Raw genomic sequence first — 24443 nt, 5'->3', positions numbered from 1 at the left:
TAAGGCACGTCGCACACTACATGCAGCGCTGCCAGCCGCGTTGCAAGGAATGGCAAGTAGCGCGCCAATTTATCGAAGGGAAAATCGAGTTGCCGCAGCAAACAACGAAGGGAGGCATGAACATAGGAAAGGGCTGAACAGTAAGCAAAACAAAAAACTAAGAAAAAAACTTATTTTTGATTGAAATTGAAAAAAAAACAGAAACTAGCTTCAAAAGGTTGCGCGTACAATGAATTTTACGTAGACAACAATGACTTTAAAGTAAATTTGCTAAATCATTACCCGTGTTGCTGCACAGCAGCGCCCAACAATCACACATACACACACACACGCGCCGATAACTCATTGCTAACAACGGTAATTCGAGAAAATTACTTGCAAAAAAAGCGCGCGCCGTTTAAAGCGAACGCCAACAAACGAAAAGTTTCAGAAAACTTGCGCCAACGTGACGTCTTCAAGCCGCGCGAACGTGCATCAAAAGAAAAATGCAGCGCGTTGGCAGCAAAGTAGTTAAGCAGTGATGGCAGTGTGCGCTGATGAAGCGCTAGTTTTGCTTACCTTTCGCTTTGTTGCTGTGCATTTGTTTGATTTGCAGTTACAAAGCGCCTTAGTTGCTAATGACCAGCAAACTTTTTCAACTTCCGCCGCTTGCTTTTTCTTGCAACTTGCAGTTACTTCTTAATTAATACTTATGGCAGCTACTAGTTGTTTGTGTGTGTGTGTGTAAATTTGATTAATTTAATTTCAGTACAAGTACAATTAATTATAGAACTACTTTTATGATTAAAAAAAATGCCTTTTTTGTGAACAATTGTGTTTATAAAGGACTCGGTTGCGTATACGCAGTGTCAGCTGAGGGTACGTTTCTCTGAGGACATGTTAATTCAAAGGTTTACGCCAATCAACCAGTAACGTACGAGGAACTTACCTTATTATAACATATCATGGTATTCTATTCTATCAAATAAAATCTCTAAACCATCTGAAGAAAGCTTATGTAAAAAATTTGTAAAGAAGGTTGCCACCTGTTTTAAAATTTTAAGTAGAAAACTTAATAAATATGACATATGAAAATCGAGGTAAATAGTTTTAAGAAGGCTTATGTTAAAAATTTTTTGAGGATGGTTGCCACCTGTTTTATAATTTTAAGTAGAAAACTTACTACTGTGAAAATATGACAAAAGAAAATTGTACTAAATAGTTTTAAGAAGGTTTATAATCAAAAATTGTATGAAGAAAGTTGCCACCCATTTGCATTTTTTAAACCCATCAGTTCATAAAATAAATAGTACATTCAACTATGGGTAGTATACTCAAACAGTTTCAGAAGGCTTTAAGTTGAAAATATTTGCAAAGCTGACGTTAAAAATTTTATGAAGAAGGTTGCCACCTGTTTAAAAATTTTAAGTAGAAAACTTAATAATGTAAATACATTACATATGAAAAAATAGTAGTAATAAATGGTTCTAAAAAGGTTTATACTTGAAAACTTTATGAAGAAAGTTGCCACCTATTTGAAATTTTTAAGCCCGAAAGTGCATAAGATACATAAATACATACATTAAACTATGGCTATTATACTCAAAAGGTTTCAGAAGGCTTTAAGTTGAAAATATTTCCGAAGAAGGTTGCCACCTTTTTTGAAATTTTAAGTGAAAAATTTATTACATTAATTTGGTATTAACCAAAAACATTAAATACCGTAAATAATTTGAAAGAGATTTGTAATTGACTTTAAATAGAGGAAGGTTGCCACATAATTTAAACCTTTAAAACAAATAATGTATAAGATAAAAAGCTTGGAATAAGTGTACAAACGGGCAAGGGTTAGTGAAAATTGGCTTCAAAAGCCTTATATGCGAAAAGTTTTGAAAAGAAGTAGCCACCTGGTCTAAAATGTATGTAAAAAAACTTGGCAACCAGAAGACTCTAGATAGAAATATTAAACCAAATAATTTCAGGGTTATTTGCAGTTGACCATATACATATTTGAAGAAGATTGAAACATTATTGGAATAATATTTCGGAAGAAAGTTGCCCCCTGGTTTAAAATTAATGTAAAAACTTGACTACGAGAAGTCATTAAATAGGAATATTAAATAAAATTAGGTTAGGGATATTAACAGTTGATCATATATTTGAAGAAGATTGCCACAGTATTGAAAATTTTAATCCCACAAATGTTTAAATTTATTGATTTTCTGCTCAACTTATAGGATTCTGTTAAACACCCGTATGTGTACAACCATAAATTATCGTATAGCTAACGGATTATGATCTTAATGGATAGTTATTCCCCATTTCACAATATAAATCCTTAGATAAATGGTCGGAACTATGCTTAGAACTATTAAGAAATAGAATAGATAAATCATATACCAGTATAAATCATATTTCACGTATTAAGACAGTCCAAAAGCTAATCAAACCAATTTTTTAACTGAGCCGTAAAACAAGCTTTCGTTACTTAGCTAAGACACTTACTTAGCTAAGACACAGACCCCTCATTGTCAAGTTCAGTTAGAATAGGAGTTGGTGCAGACGAGAAATCTTGGTTTGTGCAGCTGGTGTAAGAAAAACTATAGGTGCGATCAAATAACAATAAAATGTGTCTTAAAATCACAGCACTTAGCAAAGTCACAAACCACATTCAATATAAATAGGTACTTGATGAATTATTATTGAATTTTTTAATAGCAGAATCCATCAGAATAGTAGAAGCCAGCACTTAACTGATATTTTTTTAACAATTAAAAAGCAGTTTTAGAAAAATAGTTTACAGTTTGAGAAAATTTTATTGAATTATGTAGTTATAGAAACGAAAAATCCTTAGCCGAGTGACACACCCACTAGTTTTACATTTCTCTTTTTAAAACTTGCTTAGAACTATTAAGAAAAGTAAAATCATATTTCACACATTAAGACAGTCCAAAAAGCCAATTGAGCCAAACTTATCTTTGAGCCAGAAAACAAGCCTTTGTTACTTAGCTAAGACACAGACCCAACATTTGTAAAGTGCAGTTATCATGGGAGTTTCTTATAGTTAATAAGTATTTCCCTTTGACTTCTATTACAATTATTTTTTATCGATTATTAATTATTCTTTCTAGTCAGAATGAAGGGAAAGAAATTAATATGAGGTCTTTTTTCCGCTGGCCGAGTTGCTCAGAACAACTGAAAATATGACAACTATTTCTAGTCTTCTTTTTGGAAATGAAAATATACATCCAAATAATAGCGTCCATTGCTTCACTCACATGCCTTCAAAACGATTGCTTCGATCACACCACAAATCCACCGAATAACTCCGAAATCATTCAATCATTCGCACTGCCATTCAGCTATTCATAATTTCAAAAGTTTGCATATTCAAACTGAGCGCAAATAGTTTTCGCCATTTCGTTATGCATTTTAGCTTTCCAATTCGCATTCGCTTTCACATTTGAATGCTTCGCAAATGAAAAATGATGATGCAGGATGCATTATCAAAGTGCAGGAAACACTCAACGAGCGCAGTTGTTGTTGCTGCAATTGCTGTTGGCATGTCAGCCAACATTGTCCCAGCAGAGGAAGTGGGAATGTGATTGCGTGTGTAGACGGAAATGTTCGCCGTCAGCGACAGGATATGTTTTGAAGCATTTCGGTTTGTTTCGGTTATTATTCTTTATTTTTTGCTCTCATCAGAAATTTGTTTGCTGTGTGTCATTTGTTTGTATTTTTTGGTTGATTGGACAGTTTTGGCAATATATGTTGTTGGTATAGTTGACTCGCTATTTCATTGTGCCGTTTGATATATATATTTGAAGTGGCAGAAATTTGTGTGAACGAAATATTTATTATTTAAAGAACACCATTAAAATACTTAATTATATCTAGTGGGGAACTTTCTGGCAAGAATCGGAAGAAACCATCTTTCCGTTATTTAGTAATGATAATGGTTGTGAATATGAGTTTTTATTAGGGTAAGTTTTTCTAAGAAGGACGGAGTCATATGTAAAAATTCACGCAAGTGAGGAAAGTTCTCTGAGCGCCATTCAGTTGGGAGTGGCCAGAAATGTTTCTTCTACATATGCCTCAAGCAGCTCCCGACTTCCAGTCTTAGAACAAGTATCCTCTGGTTAGCCAAAAAACATTCAATTGAAGGCGAACTAATGTGCTGATCGCTGATTTGCGCCCCCGCCCCGACAGAAGAGCAGGACGGTCTGATCAAAGATGCCTTCTATCAGCTCCCTCCGCCAAAATCGACTTTAACGCCAGTGTGAGCAAAGATAGTATCTTTGGAAGAATGGTCGGTAAATTCATCCTCCATAATGAACCACTCGCAAATGAGTTGAAGCTGATTAACTTCGCCGGGGCCCGAAATATGGTCATCTGTAGTACCAGATTCCAAGCCACTTGGCTGTCTCCGGATCGAAAAACCACCAACCAGATCAATCATGTTGTGATAGACGGAAGGCACGAAAGGCAGCCGAAAGATTCAATCATCGACTTGCACTCCTTCTCTCCCAGAGCACTCATCAGCAAATGGGTATAAGGAAACTGAACGGAGAGAATCGTTTCCGGATAATAGTATGTCTGTGGGTCAAAAATAGGTTGAATGGGGTCAATACTTTTCTTAGCTTCCATATACTTAAGACAAAGGTTTTTAAACTTCCTAATTAATATCAGCATTTTCGAACATCCGGCTGACTTTACTCCATATGATTGTTAATGGTATGTGGGATACCTTTTGAATCTCAGGTAACATTTGATTCGTATGTAGCATGTTAATAGTATATATGCTTATATGTCTGCATATATGTACTTTACTTGTGAAAATATTAAAGCATTTTATTTCTCATATTAATATGATTGCTCCCAAGTGCAACCCAAAAATATTTAAATCCAAAATATGTATAAACTTAAATAACGGTTAGTTTCGAGATAGAAATATTTTCATAAGCACTTGCCAAATATGAATCCCACATATGCAAATCAAAGCAAAATTAATTAAAATATTTTGAGGAAAGAACTACAAAATCACAAAAAGCAATAAAGACAACAAATACATAAACAAATATTTGTGTAATAGAGTCAACTTTAGAGAACTGTATTTTATATTTTTACTAGGGTGAGTGCAAAAAAACGATTTCTTTTCACTTCAATTCCTCATATAAAATAAAATATCCTCTTCATATAAATGGAATATATTCTATGAATATTAAAAGAAAGAAATCAAAGGTTATAATGAATCAATTAATGGATTTATTGAGAGAACACTGCGGTGAGCAGATAATTTTACGTTTTGGGCCGGTCGATTGGCAACCAAGATTGTGTGACACACTGTTAAACTCTTTCCTGTATGGATGTGTAAAGGCTAAAGTCTATACGGACAATCCCGCTTCGATTCAGGCGTTGGAGCAAAATATCATGAGTGTCAATCGCCAGTTTCCAGTCAAAATGCTCGAATAAGTCATCGAAAATTGGACTCGAGGGATGGACCATCTGAGACGAAACCGCGGCCAGCATTTGAAAGAGATAATATTCAAAAAATAAATGCCAAAGAATGTTCTTTCGAATGATAATAAACAATACCTAAATATTATATTTGAAGTTTCTGTGTTTTTCTGTTTAAGTGGAGAACTTCAAAATGGATCACTATGCAGTTTGATTATTTTAAGACCCTGTTTTTGTTTTTTTCCAAGACTTTGGAACATGCTAATAAGAAATTATTATGACCTTTTTTATAACTTTTGATATTGGTAATGTTAAGTACTAAATAAAAGGTGAGTAAATTTGCGAAAAAAAATTGGTGGAGATCTTTCTTATAGATAATTCAATTTCCCACGATTTTATGAAATTTTTTTCAAATATTAGTTGCTCTGATATCAATTTTTCTTCACAATAATAAGGAAAAAAATGGAAACTGAAATATGGAGGACCTTGCTTAAAATATTAGAGAACAAATTTGGTGAGAATTTTTTCGAGGCAACTACTAACCAAACTATCGGATTATAAAGTGAACAAGAATAACCCATTAATTGGTTACCCACCCTAGTACATACACTCACATTTTCATATACATTCATATATTTATACAGCTAGACAAAATTTGCATATAATGCCATGAAAGTGCTACGAGAATTATAAGCTGCTAGTATAAATCCGGATTTGGTAAAATTAACTTATACAAGCAAAGACAGATCCACACATATGTATATACCTTTATGAGAATTTATATGTGTATATACCCCTACATTAAATCATATATACACTTATTCGTACATACTAAATCACAGACCTGCTGCTGCCACTTCGAAAGTTTATTTCAAGCGCATTTTATACAATATAACAAAATCTGCAACTTGCAACATGCGGCACATACACATACACCCAACCTATCAACTACCACAGCAACAATGTATGCAGCTTTTGCAGCTCATTATTTCGCACTCAATGTCAGTCAGCTCAAGACGAGCTGATCCGCACTTGGCGAAAGGATGAACTTGCCGTCCTTGGCAACTTGAGAGCGCGCAGCAGCGACGTCTCAACGACGCAACTTGCGCAACGCTTGCTAAGTATAATGACAGTTCAATGGGAATTGGTGGGCTGAGCAGCGCAGAGGCGTCGAAATAATGCTTAACTAGACAGCTGCAGGCTATAATGCTATATACACATCCACACACACATACGCATGCAGGCAAATGTAACGGTTGTTTGTGGGTTATGTTACGCTCAGTTGCTCAAAATGCATATCATATTGGTAATAATATTATCATCATATTTGCTATTGTTATTTCAACTTAAAACTTTATTGTTTTCATTGTGGTTATCGTTGTTGTTGTTGTGTACGTAGTGTTTGTAAAATCTGCTGAGTATTTGCATAAAATTAAACTGAGCGTAAAAATAAATAAGCGTGCACAGCAGAACTTTCTGCGCGCATACACAAATGAAGATACATATTTCGTTATATACATATACAGTAAATATATATAGTAAACTATATACATAGCTATACATATATTTTAAAATTTTTGCGTGCAGAGACACATTTGAAAATATCCAGCTGGAAATTTTTCACATGCACATAATTACTGTTACATATGTATGGTACATAAGCCAATAAATGTGATTTTATGATAATGCCAATACAGTGCGTGCAAAAAGTATGCATGAAGCTGAGATTAATGATACACTTTTCTGTGCGCAAAATGCAAAAATCGCTATAACTAATTTATGAAATTGAAAACTGGTAGAGATTTTATTTATGAATATATCAGGCAACAAATAAATTACAGAAATGCTTCCAGAGATACCCTTATACTAGTCTAAACATATTTTCTAAGCTACCAGAAAGGTCATATTGAAAGTAATCAAGCTAAAAAATAAAAATTTTGAAAGAAATTAACGAAAAGAAAGAAAAAAGAATAATTTTAGAAAGCTTTAAATTAGTCATAATTTGGAATAGTGTTGCCACCCGAAAGAAAATTATAAATAAAAATATTAAAATACTGTCAAAAAATATTTATTTAAAAATATGCGCTATGCCTTTGACGTAGATATATTTTAAATGGAGTTGCCACCTATTTTAAAAATCAAAAATTAATATACTAAAAGATGTGTGCAAAAACATCTAAATATACTTGATTTGTCTTTAATGAAGTTACATTCTCTAACGGAGTTGCCACCTTACTGCAAAATAGAGAAATAATATGTTGTCAAAATGCCTCCTAAAACTATTCGTCTAAAATTATTCAGTATGTCTTTAATGTAAGAATATTTTTAATAAAATCGGTAAGCTCTAAATTAGTTATAATTTGGAATAGAGTTGCCACCCAGTTGGAAAATTTAAATTTGAAACGTCAAAATATGTATCAAAAATCATCCAATTAACTATACAGTGGAACCGCCATAAGTCGGACTTCTTAGTTAAGTATGTAGTTTTAGGTGATACATACTTACAACCGTTAGGTGAACAAAAAAATAACACTCTGCAAACATTTTTCAAAAATAAGAAAACAAAAAAAATGTGGCAACAGTGCTCAATTCTAAAATATTAAAATAGAAAAATGTACCATTCATAAATGTACTAAAAAATGCACTTTACTTAATAAGGTAGTTGATATAAATACATTAAAGAAAATTGGCAACTGGGCTTTTACGCAAAGTAAATGTGAATCAGGAGAACTATTAAATTTTTGATTTTGAACGTTTTTTTTCAATGAGTGATATTCAAGCCAAATTAATTTGAATGCATATTTCGACATTCGAGTCCCTTGAATATACTTATTCTGCACCAGTACCCAAATTCTTTCCTATTTAACCAATTTTTAGGACTATATGATACCCTTTCGTTGAAGTTCTATGAAATTTTACATAAACTATACTCATATACGTACGGAAGAGACCTTTTCTATACATATACAAAAAAATACGGTATTCATTTTTATAAGCATATATGATCATAAAGAAAATATACAAAATACTTAACTTTGAATATAGTTAAGGAAAATTGGCAACAACGCTCATTCGCAAAGCAAACTTTTGAAGCTTCCAAAGCATGCTAATACTATTATTATGAAATTTTTTTATACCCAGAAAATAATCCTGAAATATTTGCGCAACTTTTCCGGTCACTATGAGTGAAAAATCTCACAAAGCTGCCAGATTGTACCAACTCACTATACAGTTATGCAAATTTGCATATGTGTAAATAAAAACATTCATTGTATATAGTAAATAAAAAAGCAAGCACACTGTTTACACATACTTAACAAAAATTAAAGACAGACAACAATGTTAAAAACAGCAACAACAACAACAATAATAAATTTGCAAATAATGCAGTTAAATAAGGGCGAGCACGGACGTACACTATGTAGATTGTATGCGTACGCGGGTTGCATGTGTATGAGACAATAAAAGTTCACACACACATACATACACTCAAAAATATACCGTTAAGCTTTAAGGTACGCAAACGCATGCGGTCCAGTCTACAACACTTGCAATAAAAGCCTACAATTATGTGTAATCAACTTGACAGTGAGACTTGGCGCCCGAAGCAATTGCTTGCACGGCTACAACAACAACAATGACGATAATAATAATAAAACAAATTTTCAACTAACAACAATAATTGAAATAACGGGTGATTTTTTTGAGGTTAGGATTTTCATGCATTAGTATTTGACAGATCACGTGGGATTTCAGACATGGTGTCAAAGAGAAAGATGCTCAGTATGCTTTGACATTTCATCATGAATAGACTTACTAACGAGCAACTCTTGCAAATCATTGAATTTTATTACCAAAATCAGTGTTCGGTTCGAAATGTGTTTCGCGCTTTATTTTGTTCAGCGATGAGGCTCATTTCTGGTTGAATGGCTACGTAAATAAGCAAAATTGCCGCATTTGGGGTGAAGAGCAACCAGAAGCCGTTCAAGAACTGCCCATGCATCCCGAAAAATGCACTGTTTGGTGTGGTTTGTACGCTGGTGGAATCATTGGACCGTATTTTTTCAAAGATGCTGTTGGACGCAACGTTACGGTGAATGGCGATCGCTATCGTTCGATGCTAACAAACTTTTTGTTGCCAAAAATGGAAGAACTGAACTTGGTTGACATGTGGTTTCAACAAGATGGCGCTACATGCCACACAGCTCGCGATTCTATGGCCATTTTGAGGGAAAACTTCGGACAACAATTCATCTCAAGAAATGGACCCGTAAGTTGGCCACCAAGATCATGCGATTTAACGCCTTTAGACTATTTTTTGTGGGGCTACGTCAAGTCTAAAGTCTACAGAAATAAGCCAGCAACTATTCCAGCTTTGGAAGACAACATTTCCGAAGAAATTCGGGCTATTCCGGCCGAAATGCTCGAAAAAGTTGCCCAAAATTGGACTTTCCGAGTGGACCACCTAAGACGCAGCCGCGGTCAACATTTAAATGAAATTATCTTCAAAAAGTAAATGTCATGAACCAATCTAACGTTTCAAATAAAGAACCGATGAGATTTTGCAAATTTTATGCGTTTTTTTTTTTTAAAAAAGTTATCAAGCTCTTAAAAAATCACCCTTTAATAACAACAGTAACAAAGGGACGATACACGCAGAAAATGCTGACTGCATAAAAAATTAAAAACAACAACAAACACACACATATAATTACAAATGTATATGTGTATAATTATGTACGCTGGGCATTGACTGCCATTGATTATGCCAATATGCACACATACACAACCACAGTCGCCCTTATAAATGTATGTATGGATGTGTGTGCGTGCCTGGCTTCATTTGTATAATTGTTAATTTAAATTTCACACGGCAAATGTACGTAAATTTGTGTAAATAAATAAACACACATACAGTTGTTGACCATATTCACACGCATACATACACGCACGCATTGACTTATGTGCAATTTTTATTTGGAAACTTCATTCGCACGGAAATTTCAGTCAATTCCGAAGTGAAATTTAATTGGATTTAAAATTTCTCAATCACTTCCGCTTCATACAGTTCGACTTTACCATTAAAGTGGCGCCAATTTACATGCATTTACATACACGCATATGTAAATGATCAAATTATAAACACATCTTCGCATATGTGCGCGTGTGAATATAGTAAATATTCCGTTATTGTATTGCTCGAGGATATAGCATTCAGTAAACGCTGTCACTGCTGTCAGGAAAACGTACTTTTATATCCACATATACCTATATATACAAATATACTCTCATGTATATGTATGTATGTGGTCATTTACTTATGTAAGTTGGTGACTACAAATGTTTATGGTTTCCTGCGTTTGTCTAGCGTTCTTCAAATGCATACAATTGTAACTGTATGGATATATGTATATGCATCTAGTATGCGCTATACAACCCTGTAGGCACACTCTACTTTTATATTTTATTGGAAAAAAATTATTTTATTCAATTCTAATCATTTTCGAAAATTTTGCGGTTTTTATAAATATATTATTAACATTTTATTATTGCTCCCAAAGGTGGGCAACATTACTTAATTTATGATTTTATGTGCGCAGCCTATATCAATAAGGAGATTAGACATTATTACGAGGTTTGACAATTAAGTAATGAGACTGTTTTTATTGCCGCGCTTGTGGTAAACCTGTGACCTTGAAATTCCCTTTCTCTTCGGCATCCGGCATCCCTCCCCTCTCTATTGATATATGTACAATAGCTCTAGCTTGTTTAGTTCGCCTGCTGCGTCAAGTTGAGTAGACGTGTGTTTGTAGTGCTCGTCACGAAAATGGAAAAACGAAATCAAGAGCAATGCGTCGCGATAAAATTTTGCGCCAGATTGGGCGAAACAGCTTCGGAAACGTACGCTAAAATTGTAAGAGTGTATGGTGATAGTGCTCTTAGTCGTGCCAAAGCTCACAATGGTTGTCTCCGCGCGCCCCTCGCCCGAAAAAAGCTCGCATGAGCAAGTCGAAGGTGAAAACGATGATTATTGCCTTTTTTGATAGCCGTGGAATCGTCCACAAAGAATTCGTTCCACCGGAGAAAACTGTGAATCAAGTCTACTATTGCCAAATACTCGAAAGATTGCGAAAAGGCTCGTAACTGGATCCTTCATCACGACAATGCGCAGTGCCACACCGTCCTCAGCGTGTCCCAGAATTTGGCCTCTAAAGGGTTGCAACAGCAGCCTTATTCGCCAAACAAGTCACCCTGTGATTTTTTTTGTTTCCTAAAACAAAGTCAGTGGTCAAAGGAACCCATTTGAGTCGAGTACGGACCTCCAGGCGGCCGTGACGAGTGTACTCGCGTACATCCCAGTCAAAGCGTTCCAGAAATGTAACGAAGCATTGAAAACGTGCTGGAATCGGTGTATAGCTGCCCAAGGGGACTACTTTGAAGGGGATGGCAGAGTTGTAAAATAACTTTCAAATATACGGTTTTTATGGAATCAGTCTCATTACTTAATTGTCATACCTCGTACAGCATCGTCTCCGTAAGTTTCCAGCTGGGCAAAGTAAAATCATTCAATGGTCAAGTCAATGTATCAGCTTTCTCACAAGTGCTTTACTTGAAGTTTGTCTATGCATATGTGCACGAAGGCAATTTAATTTGTAGTTAATTATACTGAATTACACAATTATTAAAAGTATAAAATTACATACATACATATATGTACATATACATATTTGTGGGCGGAAAGTTTTATATGGCATCTAAATTGCTTTACATTTAATAAATAAATAAACACATTTGCAATGCAATTTACTCGCACATTTGTGAGTTTATAATTTATTTACAATCCTGCCATGAATTTTAAATTATGTTATTTAGTTATAAAAATATGTTGAAGGATACTATTTAGATACCTGCAATTGTATACTAATATTTAATGTTTATTTAATGTTTAAATATTTGAGGATATTTTAGAAACTAAACCTTTCACAATTGCGTTTACTTCTTTTGAAAATAAACCCAGAATGTTAAAGTGCGACGAGTTGGCTAACCGACGGTAAGGAAACGGCAGCCACTAAGCTGATAGAACCAGAGTCGTGCTTTGCCAACATCGGAGAAGAACTCGAAACATCAACGAAGAGCTCCGGAAAGCAGACAAATTGAGAATTAATGATTACTGATTATGCTTGTTTGGTCTAAAATTTCAGGTTGACAAATAATTATTCTCCCCAGAGACAAATCAATGAAGTTTTAAGCATTGTATACTAGTCACTGCAGATTAAAGTTTACATGTATTATATTCGGTAGAATACTATAGATATTATGACCTTCGCCTTGACCTTTTGGAGGATGGAGTCATGTGTAGGGAGGATGGAGTCATGTGTAGAAGTTCACGCAAGTGAGGAAAGTTCTCTGATCGCCATTCACTTGGGAGTGGCCAGAAACGATTCTTTTACATATGACTCAAGCAGCTCACGACTTCCGGTCTTTGACCAAGTATCCTCTGGGTAGCCTAAGAACATCCGTTTGAAGGCGAGCTAACGTGAGAAGGCGAAACATCCCCTGCATAGGGTTGTGCGCTGGGTTTGGGACCCGCCACGTAAAAAAACACCCCCAATGAAAAAGCAAACACAGCCTCGGATGAGAGACCCCCCTTTTGATGACGTCCATGGCAAAACGAAATAAGGACTATGATTTGAGGGCATGCACCTGGAATGTCCGGTCCCTTAATTGGGAAGGTGCCGCTGCCCAGCTGGTAGATGTCCTCGTAAAGATAAAGGCTGACATCACCGCCGTCCAAGAAATGCGATGGACGGGACAAGGACAGAGACGAGTAGGTCCTTGTGACATTTAACTACCAGTGGCCATATAAAGGAGCGCAAGTTTGGTGTTGGATCGTGGTGGGAGAGAGACTCCGTCGCCGAGTTACTATCATTCACTCCGGAGAATGAACGTCTTAGCCACAATCCGCATCAAAGCGAAGTTCTTCAACATGTTGCTGATTGGCGCCCACCCCCCGACGGAAGAGAAGGACGATGTGACCAAAGATGCTTTTTATGAGTGCTGGAGCGCACTTATGAGAGATGCCCCCGCCACGATGTCAAAATCGTGCTTGGCGACTTCAACGCCAGGATGGGCAAAGAAGGTATCTTTGGCACTACGGTCGGTAAATTCAGCCTCCACGAGGAAACATCCCCAAATGGGTTGAGGCTGATCGACTTCGCCGGGGCCGAAAAATGGTTATCTGTAGTACTAGATTCCAGCATAAGAAGATACATCAAGCTACCTGGGCTGTCTCCGGATCGAAAAACCACCAACCAGATCGATCATGTTGTGATAGACGGAAGACACGTCTCCAGTGTTTTAGATGTGCGTGCGCTCCGAGGTCCTAACATCGACTCGGACCACTATCTTGTTGCAGCCAAGATTCGCACCCGCCTCTGTGCAGCAAAAAACGCACGCCAACAAACACAAGGAAGGTTCGACGTCGAGAAGCTGCAATCACAACAGACAGCCGAACGATTTTCTACTCGGCTTGCACTCCTGCTCTCTGAGAGCACTCGTCAACAACTCGGTATAAGGGAACTGTGGGACGGCATTTCTAACTCCTTACGTACAGCTGCAACCGAAACCATTGATTTCCTGAAAACGCAAAAGAACAGCTGGTACGATGAGGAGTGATGGGAAACAGACTGCCTATCTCGCAACGTTACCATCGACCACAACACGTGCGGGATGGGATAGATACCGAGAGTTGAAGAGGGAAGCGAGGACGCATTTGCAGACAGAAAAAGAAAGAGGTCGAAATACGTGAGTACGAAGAGCTTGATAAGCTCGATAAGGTCGACAGGGGTAATGCTTGAAAATTCTACGAAAAAAGGCGGTGGATAACGGAAGGTTCCAAGACCGGAACATACTCTTGTAGAACCCGCAAAGGTGATCTAGCCACCGATGCCCAGAGCATACTTAGATTATGGAGGGAACACTTCTCCAGCCTGCTGAATGGCAGTGAACACATAGCACCAGGAGAAGGCGAACCCGATTCCCCAATCGATGACGATGGAGCAGACGTTCCATTGCCCGACCATGACGAAGTTCGAATAAGCAGTTGCCCGCCTGAAGAACAACAAAGCGGCAGGGGCCGACGGATTGCCGGCCGAGCTATTCAAACACGGCGGCGAAGAACTGATAAGGAGCATGCATCAGCTTCTTTGCAAAATATGGTCGGATGAGAGCATGCCCAACGATTGGAATTTAAGTTTGCTATGCCCAATCCATAAAAAAAAAAGGAGACCCCACAATCTGCGCCAACTACCGTGGGATTAGCCTCCTCAACATCGCGTACAAGGTTCTATCGAGCGTATTGTGTGAAAGATTAAAGCCCACCGTCAACAAACTGATTGGACCTTATCAGTGTGGCTTCAGACCTGGAAAATCAACAACCGACCAGATATTCACCATGCGCCAAATCTTGGAAAAGACCCGTGAAAGGAGACTCGACACTCACCACCTATTCGTCGATTTCAAAGCTGCACGATAGCACGAAAAGGAGCTGCCTTTATGCCGCAATGTCTGAATTTGGTATCCCCGCAAAACTAATACGGCTGTGTAAACTGACGTTGAGCGGGACCAAAAGCTCCGTCAGGATCGGGAAGGACCTCTCCGAGCCGTTCGATACCAAACGAGGTTTCAGACAAGGCGACTCCCTATCGTGCGACTTTTTCAATCTGCTGCTGGAGAAAATTATTAGAGCTGCAGAACTGAACCGAGCAGGTACAATCTTTTATAAGAGTGTACAGCTGCTGGCGTACGCCGATGATATTGATATCATTGGCCTCAACAAACGCGCAGTTAGTTCTATTTTCTCCAGCCTGGATAAGAAAGCGAAGTAAATGGGTCTGATAGTGAACGAGGACAAAGCGAAATATCTCCTGTCATCAAACAAAACAGTCGTCGCACTCGCGACTTGGCACTCACGTCACTGTAGACAGTCATAACTTGAAGTTGTAGATAATTTCGTCTATTTAGGAACCAGCATTAACACCACCAACAATGTCAGCCTAGAAATCCAACGCAGGATTACTCTTGCCAACAGGTGCTACTTCGGACTGAGTAGGCAATTGAAAAGTAAAGTCCTCTCTCGACGAACAAAAACCAAACTCTATAAGTCGCTCATAATTCCCGTCCTGCTATATGGTGCAGAGGCTTGGACGATGACAACAACTGATGAGTCGACGTTACGAGTTTTCGAGAGAAAAGTTCTGCGGAAGATTTATAGTCCTTTGCGCATGGCAACGGCGAATGCCGCAGTCGATGGAACGATGAGCTGTACCTGATATACATATGTACATAGTTAAGCGAATTAAGAGGCAACGGCTCCGCTGCCTTGGTCATGGATGAAAACACTCCAGCTCTGAAAGTATTCGACGCAGTACCCGCCGCGGGAAGCAGAGGAAGAGGAAGACCTCCACTCCGGTGGAAGGACCAAGTGGAGAAGGACCTGGCCTCGCTTGGAATATCCAATTGGCGCCACGTACGTAGCGAAGAGAAGAAACGATTGGCGCGCTGTTGTTGACTCGGCTATAATCGCGTAAGCGGTGTCTACGCCTGTAAAGAAGAAGAAGTATGACCTCCCCACGGGCGCTTCAAAGCTTTCAATCTTAAATTGTTCTGTAATTGAAATGAGCAGAAGTTCTTGAAATGACATATGCGCTCCGAAGGCATGTATATTAACCCAAACGCGTTGTTAGGCTTCCTTAATGCATTTGAGTCGAATGAAATTACATGAGAGAGAGAGAGAGAGAGAGAGAGAGAGGGTACAATAGAGAGATTTCAGTGCATTCATTCTTTAATTTAAGCCCTATGCACCAATTAGATATACAGGAAATGATGATAATCTATTTTAGATGCGAAGTATGTAGTCTTCTAATTTTGCACGATCATTGAGCTTCACCTTGGAAAGCCTACTACGGATATTCCTAGGACACAAAATGCAGTAAACTACCTAGGCATCAGACTGAACCACAGACTAACCTTCTGGGTACAAATCTAGCACGCCGCAAGAAAAGCAGCGAAAATCATCTCCCAACTTAGCAAAGTAATGGCCAACAAAGGGACGCCAGCCAAGAAAAGAAAAAGCTCCTAATGTCGACAAAAATTAGCGTCCTATTAATCGGAGCTGAGATCTAAGCAGATGTGCCTAAAAAGTAAAACCAGCCGAAGATAGTGGCCAGAGTGCACCGCACAGCAGCTTTCAGGGGTGCATCAGCCTACTGAACAGTATCAGGCGATGCAATAATAGTTATACACGATAATGCTCTAGACGACATTCTGGCATACGAAAGGAATAAGCTGTAGGAGCTAAAGAAAACATCGGAAAAAAGCAATAGAATAAATAAAGAAAGGTATAAAAACAACATGGCCTAAACTTAAAAGGGCAGTCATGCCTATAGAACGACGGCACAGACGACGGTATTCTTTGAATGAAACTGCATAATACAAAACCAGTTCTTTATTGTGTCATATAAACTTTAAGATTGGTTGAATTACACATGAAAATTATAGTATCGCAAAGACGATTATTTTACATATATCTCAAGTAGCCCATGACTTCCGTTCTTAGACCAAGTATCCTCTGGGTAGCCAAAGAACGTCCTTTTGAAGACGAGCTAACCATCCCTCCCCAAGGTTGTGTGCTGGGTTGGCGAGCCGCCACGTAGAAAACGTCCTCAATGAAAAGGAAAAAGAAGCCTTCCACTGTTCTAAACTCGGCTATTACCGCGTAAGCGGTGCCTACTCCAATAAAGAAGAGTATGGTTCGATGAAAATCCATACTAATCTTTTGTAACTAAAGGTCACGTGGAGACCACCTTCATATTATTCATCTGACTATCATGAATTGGAATAGACATATGACTTTTTGTGAGTTTATAATTAGACCTCTTGAACATTCTCGTGAAAAGCTTTACTGGTTAGCTGTTTAGTTGAAAATATCGAAGCTCCTAACGTCATCTAATCTACAGTGTTCTGGTAAGTCTTCATAGCCTTTAAGTTGGTTATTCGAACCCACGACAGACGGAATGGACCCAGACTCGCAGCACTTGTTGGTCATTGGAACTTAGATCTCGGAATGAAACCTGATCAAGACCTATTTCATCAAAAGCAATTCACAAAAATCAATTCGAGAAGATTCCCTACCACTACAACAACAATAACAATCTAAAATTTCCAGTTCTTTATATATACAAACGATTTTTCCTGGACTTTTCTTCTACGAAATTTAACGTTCAACCGAAACACACACACACGCACATATACCACGAGAGTGGGTGTATACAACAATAGCGCGCGAAATCCGACATGAAGCATGCAACATACTTGTACATATGTGCACATCATAAATTGTGTGCGGTGGCAACAAAGTAGCAAGCAATGCGTGCGTATGGGTTTTTATTTGCTTACCTATTATGCGCCAGACACAATGTGGCAACGCTGAAGAAATCGCCAACAATAACAACGCTAAAACAATAACAAAAATTGAAGCAAGTAAACTCAGAATAATAAACAAAAGTCGCCGTAGCGCACAGACATGCAAGCGATAGCGTCACGCACTTGCAACATTGTGTTGCAAGTACGCGAAATAACGGAAATATTTAGAAGGGGCGTGTAAATGCAGCATAGGTGAATATACATAGGTGGCAACAATAGCATTATATTTGTCTACGATTTATAAGTATGTGTGTGTGTGTATGTGTATTCAAGTGAAATTAGTTTGCATTGTTGCATTTGTGGCAAGCATGAAATGCAGCCACATTGCGAAGTTGTCAACATGCGGCACAAACAAGCGTGCGTGTGTAGACGATTTTATTGCCGCATAGAAGCAGATACTAGTTGGTGCTATGCGGTGCTAATGTAGCAACATGTGTTGCATGCGCAAATTTGGTAGCAACAGAACAGCTGCTAATTGCTTTATAACGCACGCACAAATCATAAATATACAATATGTGGATAAGAAATGAGTATGCAACAACAACAATAACATTAAATGAAATTACAACAAAAGTAACCACAATTCTGCAGTTTTATAGTATATGCAACAACTAGAAGACGTTATTGCAACACTTCTAATAGCAGCATAACTTTTAACAACAACCATTGTGTTGCAACTTGGCTTAGCTGCTTTTCGTGCTCGCAACCACAATGCTTAATAACCTGCAACAATATGTTGCTTGTTAATTAATGCCTCCGTTGTTGCTGCGCATTGTGGTTGAATTAATTATTGTTGTGTTCCTTGTTACTTAAAAGGATGTGTTGTTGTAGTTTCTATAAATATATTAGAAGACTTTTTGAAAACTGTCATAAAATTATCCTGGTACAGGAGTCCACTGAAGTGTCTTCCAAGCGAATGTGGTTGCCGTATAGCTAACATTAGATCTACCGCTGGAGGATGGAACCATATCCTGCCATTCAAGCAGCTCAAGACTTCCGGTCTTAAACCAAGTATTCTCTGGGTAGCCAAAAAACAGCCGTTTGACACAAGAGCCTCGGATGCGAGACTCTTCTTTTGGTGATCCCTTCTGGCCCCTTAATTTTGAATATGCTGGTTGATGTCCTTGGAAGAGAAGGGGCTAACATCAAAAGAGTTCGATGGACGGGACAAGAGCTGAGATAAGTCGATCCTTGTGGCATGGATTCGTGATGGAAGAGAGATTCCGTCACCGAGTTTTGACATTCACCCCGGTGGAGCAACAATCCGCTTCAAAGCGAAGCCCTAATTGAAGATAATGACGATGTGACCAAAGAAGTCTTCTATGTGCAGTTGAAGTGCACCTATGAGAGCTACCCCCTCCAATAAAGAAGAGAAGATCTACCGATTCAGAGCGCAACCCCCCTCAAAGTGGGGACTATCCGCTCCGATAATAAGGCAATGATATTAGCATTGAGTTCACTGGATGGTGTGCCAAGAACTAGTCAAAGAATGTCTAGACTCCTTACCTTAACATTGAGTAAAATAACTGATTAGGTCGGTTGGGTTGCCTAGGCAAAGCGTTATTGTATAAAACAATAATGCTGATGAGCTGCTGTGCAGTTCCAAGGTCTTTCAGACGCAGAACACATCGTAAGAGGCTTACGGAACTCATCTCATTTCAAAAAAAGTTGGGAAAGAATAATTTCAACACATATTTCTCGAGTGTCTTCTTTTAAGACCTTCAATAGCGTACTTTTAGACCTCCAGGTGAAGTGGCGGAAATAGAAATATAATACCTTAGCAGATTTTTGAGAGGTTCAGGGCATTTTTGCCAATAGCTGATATCCAACTAAAGGAGTTTTTCGACTGGCTTCACAAAGGATTGTACAGAAACGTCTAAGTGTGAACCCAAAAGGGTTGAGGGATCAGCTATCTTACCTAACTATGCTAATATTCAACTAAAGGAGTCTGGCTTCACAAAGGACCGTACACAAACGTCTAAGTGCGAACCCAAAAGGGCTGAGGGTTCAACTATCTAACCTAACGTAGCCAAGGACCCAATAGTTAGCTTATCTTAAATCATAATATTAATATTTTGTTCGAAAAAAAATTCTTGAAAATATTTTCTCGAGCGCAAGACTAGAAATTCACACAAACCAATGTCAAGCGGTCAAGCATAAGATTTCAACTTTGGGTGATATAACCTTTTGACCTCTTTTTCAGATATTTAAAAATTATAGGCTGATAAATATTTTGTTTTCTGTCAGACTACAAAGAAGTTATAAATATTGAAGCATACTATGAATTTTTAAAATATAATCACCATCCGATCTACTACTGTACAATTCTTATTTATCTGCCAACAGTGGATATCACACTTTTCTAGAAAGTATTTTTAGCTAGTTCTCTATTTCTCTCTACTTCTCTCTCTCTTTTTCAGAATCACTCTTTCTTTCTGTCTACATTCTTTCTTTCTGTCTCTTTCTGGTCTTCTCATTTCTTCTCCATAATCATCCACGCACTCATCAATCTCTCACTTACCGTTCGCCATTCTGCATCTGCCGATTATTACCGACCTCCCAACCGCCATTCGGTCGTTGTACCGGCGCTGGTGTGGCATAATGCCATTGCCTGTAGTATGAGTCATAAGCAGAATTGCCTGCAGCACGTCCCTCACCCACACTCTCCGCCTCACCACCAACACGCTCCTCAGACGCCTGCCGATCATCATTATCATCGCCATAATAACCCGCTGTAGGTCGCTGCTCATAAGGATAACCATCAGCGCCCTCTTGCGACGCATCATCTTCTTCGTCGTCGTACGCAGAGGCGGGACGCGCATAATAGGCATCCTGATAAGGCCTAGGTGGCGCACCATAATTATCTTGACGCCGACCGAGCGTGGGCAGAGTCTCGGCATGTACGACTACAGGTTGTTGCTCTTCGTAGTAACCTTGTTTAACGGTACTTTGGTTGTTGTTATTTTGCTGATCGGCTGTATTACTAACATCGCGTTTATTTTGTTGGTGTTGTAATCGTGGTTTCTGCTCCTTTATTGTTGTTGCTAAAAGTCTCTCAGTATCATTTTGTTGTTCTATATTGACAAGTAAAAATTTACTGACTTTTTCATCATTCATTGTTGCTCGTTGATCGTTGGCGCTCATTAATATTCTCACCACGGTGGCGTTGATCTCATTTTCTTCATTAATTTCAGTTTCTTGTGTCTTCGTAGTGCTTTCTGCGTTCTTTGTATCCTGCAGCACTGTCGTAAAAGCGTAGGTAGTAATTGAAAACACAAATATTAAGACGAACAGTGTGAGGAGACATTTGCCGGTGGGTTTTAAATTTGCCATTAGTCTATTCGTGTGTTGCAGCATTTTTTGGAAAATTTTCTACGAACACTTTTAGTATATTTTTGGTCTTTTCGAATATTTTTTTTTTGGTATTGAAATTTTTTTGAATAAATTTGATTTTTTTTTTGGAAATTTATTTGATTTTTTTTTTGTTTGTAAATTTATTTGATTTTTTTTTGTAATTTTTTTGGAATTTTTTTTTTTGGAAAAAAATAAATCTCACGCGCACCGCTATCCACGCGCTACGAGTGATACTCAAATTCACTTTTTCCTCTCGCTCCAAACTAAACTACAGTCACTGTTTAATACCGTACAGCTTGAATGCCGGATTGCAACTGTTCTAAAATCTTGTGGCGAGCTTTGTTTCCTCAAGCGGCTGACAACTTGCGACAGCACTCTACATACATACATACTTTCAGTTGCTACACATACATATGTAAATACATACACAAGCTCATACTGGACAGAAATCTTTCCGAAAATGTTTGAAGAAGGAAGCTGCGATAAATATGTAAAAGATTCCAACAATCTTCGATTCTCAAAATATCATCACTGCTAGTTGTATCTAGAACAATCATCACATGCCCGCCATGCTCAGCCAATTATCAATTATTTCACTCACAAACACGCACACCTAAACTGTATGTAGAACTAGTAGCAATGCTACCTTCACCTGTCAGGTGCTAATTGTCAAAGCTCGTGCTAACAACAACAGCTTACGGTTAGTTTGAGATATACATACACATACTCATACATACACATACTCACACATACACATACTCACACATACACATACTCACATATGTATATATTTTAAAAGCGTTCTACTGCTCCAGTTTTAATTGCCGTCTAAGCAACCGTCGAAACTCGCTTGTCGTGTTAATCTCGTCACCGCTTAACGGTGCTTTGAAGGCGTCTCAGTTGACGCAACGTCATCATTTAGCAGCCACTTAGCACTTTATATCAGTATTTACACATAGTACATATACTCGTATTTGTGGGTATATATGCGTTTAGCATTTACTACTAGCTGCGTAATACGAGTACTCGGCTCTTCGGAAGAACCTTTTTCTTTATTTTTATACCCTAAATACCCCTGTTAAGTTTGCCACGATGTTTGTAACATCTCGAAGGAAAAGTCGTAAAGTATATATAGGCTAGTCGAAAAAGTCTTTTCGCATAATCAAACTTTAACTTATTTTTTTTTATATTTAGAATGAACTTTAATGAACTAAATGAATATGTACTATTTTGGTAGACCACTTTTTGTCAATTTTTCACTAGAGACATTATTCCGTCAGTGTAAAACTTTTCTGGTTTCTCAGTGATAAGAAATTTTCACATGCTTCTCTTGAAGCTAACTTTACTCCGTTAAGAGGGTTCTGCATTGTCCGAAACAAATGGTAATCCGATGATGCAAAGGCAGGACTATATGCTGGATACATCAAAACTTCCCAGGCAACTCTTCGAGTTTTTGCCGAGTCAACAAAGATGTGTGTGTTCTAGCGTTGTCCTAATGGAAAACAAAACCCTTTCTGTTGATCAGTTCTGACCGTTTTTTCGATTACTCGTACTTCCTTCAATATCATCAGTTATTGACAGTAAAATGTTGAATCAATCGTTCGACCAGGCTGGAGCAGATCATAATGGATGATTCCTTTCCAATCCCACCAAACATTCATAATAACCTTTCGAGGCTTCAATCCTGGCTTTGCGACCATTTGTTGAGCTTCACCACGCTTAGACCATGATCTTTTTCGCACATTATTGTCGTATTTGATCCACTTTTCCTCTCCTGTTACCATTTGCTTCAGAAATGGTTCGATTTCATTTCGTTTCAGCAAAGAATCGCAGATGTTAATTCGGTCCATTAAATTTTTCGCAGACAATTCGTGTGGTACCCAAACATCTAGCTTCTTTTTTGTAGCCAGCCTTTTTAAAGGGTTCTAAGCCGTTTGATGATGAATGTTAAGTTCCTTAGCGATATCATGGCTGTTAACGTGACGGTCCTGGTCAATCGTTTCCATAATTTCATTGACTTTTTCAACAATTGGTCGACCAGCGCCTGGCGCGTCTTTCACATCGAAATTTCCAGAACGAAAGCAAGCGAACCATTATTGTGCTACACGAACAGATACAGTCAAGTAAAGACTTTTTCGACTACCCAATATATAAACGATAAGCGTAACAACAAGCTGAGTCAATTTATCCAGGTCCGTCCACATGTTCGGCCGTATATCTGTGTGTTCTAGAACTAGTCATTTAGTTTTTGAAATATCATGCTGAAATTTTCCACACCCCATTTTCTCACATAGGAGCTGCTCATTAGTCGGAACGATTAATATCGGACCACGATAACATATAGCTGCCATACAAACTGAACGAACGAAATAAATTGCTTGTATGGAAAGCTTTTTTATCGGACAAGATAGCTTCACGAAATTTGACACGGGTTATTGCCTAAGATAATTATGTAATCTCCAGAAAAATTGTTCAGATCGAATGACTGTAGCATATAGCTGCCATACAAACTGAACGATCAGAATCAGGAGCTTGTATGGAAAACTTTTTTATTTCAAACGCTACCTTCACCAAAATTGGGATAGATTGTTGTCCAAAACAACACTGCAATCCTCGAATATTTTTTTTTCAGATCGGATCACTATAGCATATGCTATCTGCCATGCAAACTGATCTATTATAACCGATTTAAAGATCTCTTCTTTCCCTTATATACTAAAAGAAATGCAACTGTGTAGGGTATTACGGTCTCGGTACAACCGAAGTTAACGATTTTTCTTATTTTTTCCGGTAATTCACTTATTTATTTATTTTTAATGTCTATACAACTCCGTTCGTTAACACCCGATTTGTTTATGTGCTATTTTTTCTTCAATGTAGTAGTTTGTTGTTGTTCTTTATACTTTGTGGCTTGTTGTTGTACATAACATGTACCGCTTTTGACCTAAATTCTTTCCGTTATCTGTTTTCAACGACAATACTCGTTCTTTTTATTCCTTATTCTATTTATTTTGCTCTTCTCCGCTGGCATCATCGGCACTTACGCATGAAAATCTAATTAAATTGCAATTTTCGCTTAATCGAAGTATTTTTATATTTTATTGGCCGGAGAAAGTTGTGTAAACATTTGGGAATTTACTAATGTTCTCAATTTTTTGATTACACAACAA

General features: G+C 37.9%; 1 protein-coding gene across 1 annotated transcript in view; it reads right to left on the bottom strand.

Moving 5' to 3' along the window:
- The window catches only part of LOC105222290 (caprin homolog), a 62559-nt gene extending 40995 nt beyond the window's left edge, over window positions 1–21564 (bottom strand). Inside the window, exon 1 of the mRNA XM_049451713.1 lies at window positions 20441–21564. Coding sequence (XP_049307670.1) covers window positions 20441–21276 — 836 coding nt within the window. The 5' untranslated portion in view covers window positions 21277–21564. The remainder of the gene's footprint in view (window positions 1–20440) is intronic.
- Window positions 21565–24443: the final 2879 nt, after the last annotated feature.

Source organism: Bactrocera dorsalis, chromosome 1 (genome assembly GCF_023373825.1).
Source record: "Bactrocera dorsalis isolate Fly_Bdor chromosome 1, ASM2337382v1, whole genome shotgun sequence".
In the NCBI taxonomy this organism is placed as follows: domain Eukaryota; kingdom Metazoa; phylum Arthropoda; class Insecta; order Diptera; family Tephritidae; genus Bactrocera; species Bactrocera dorsalis.
The sequence above is the reverse complement of the archived record's forward strand: the minus strand, read 5'-3'. Positions and strand labels throughout refer to the sequence as shown.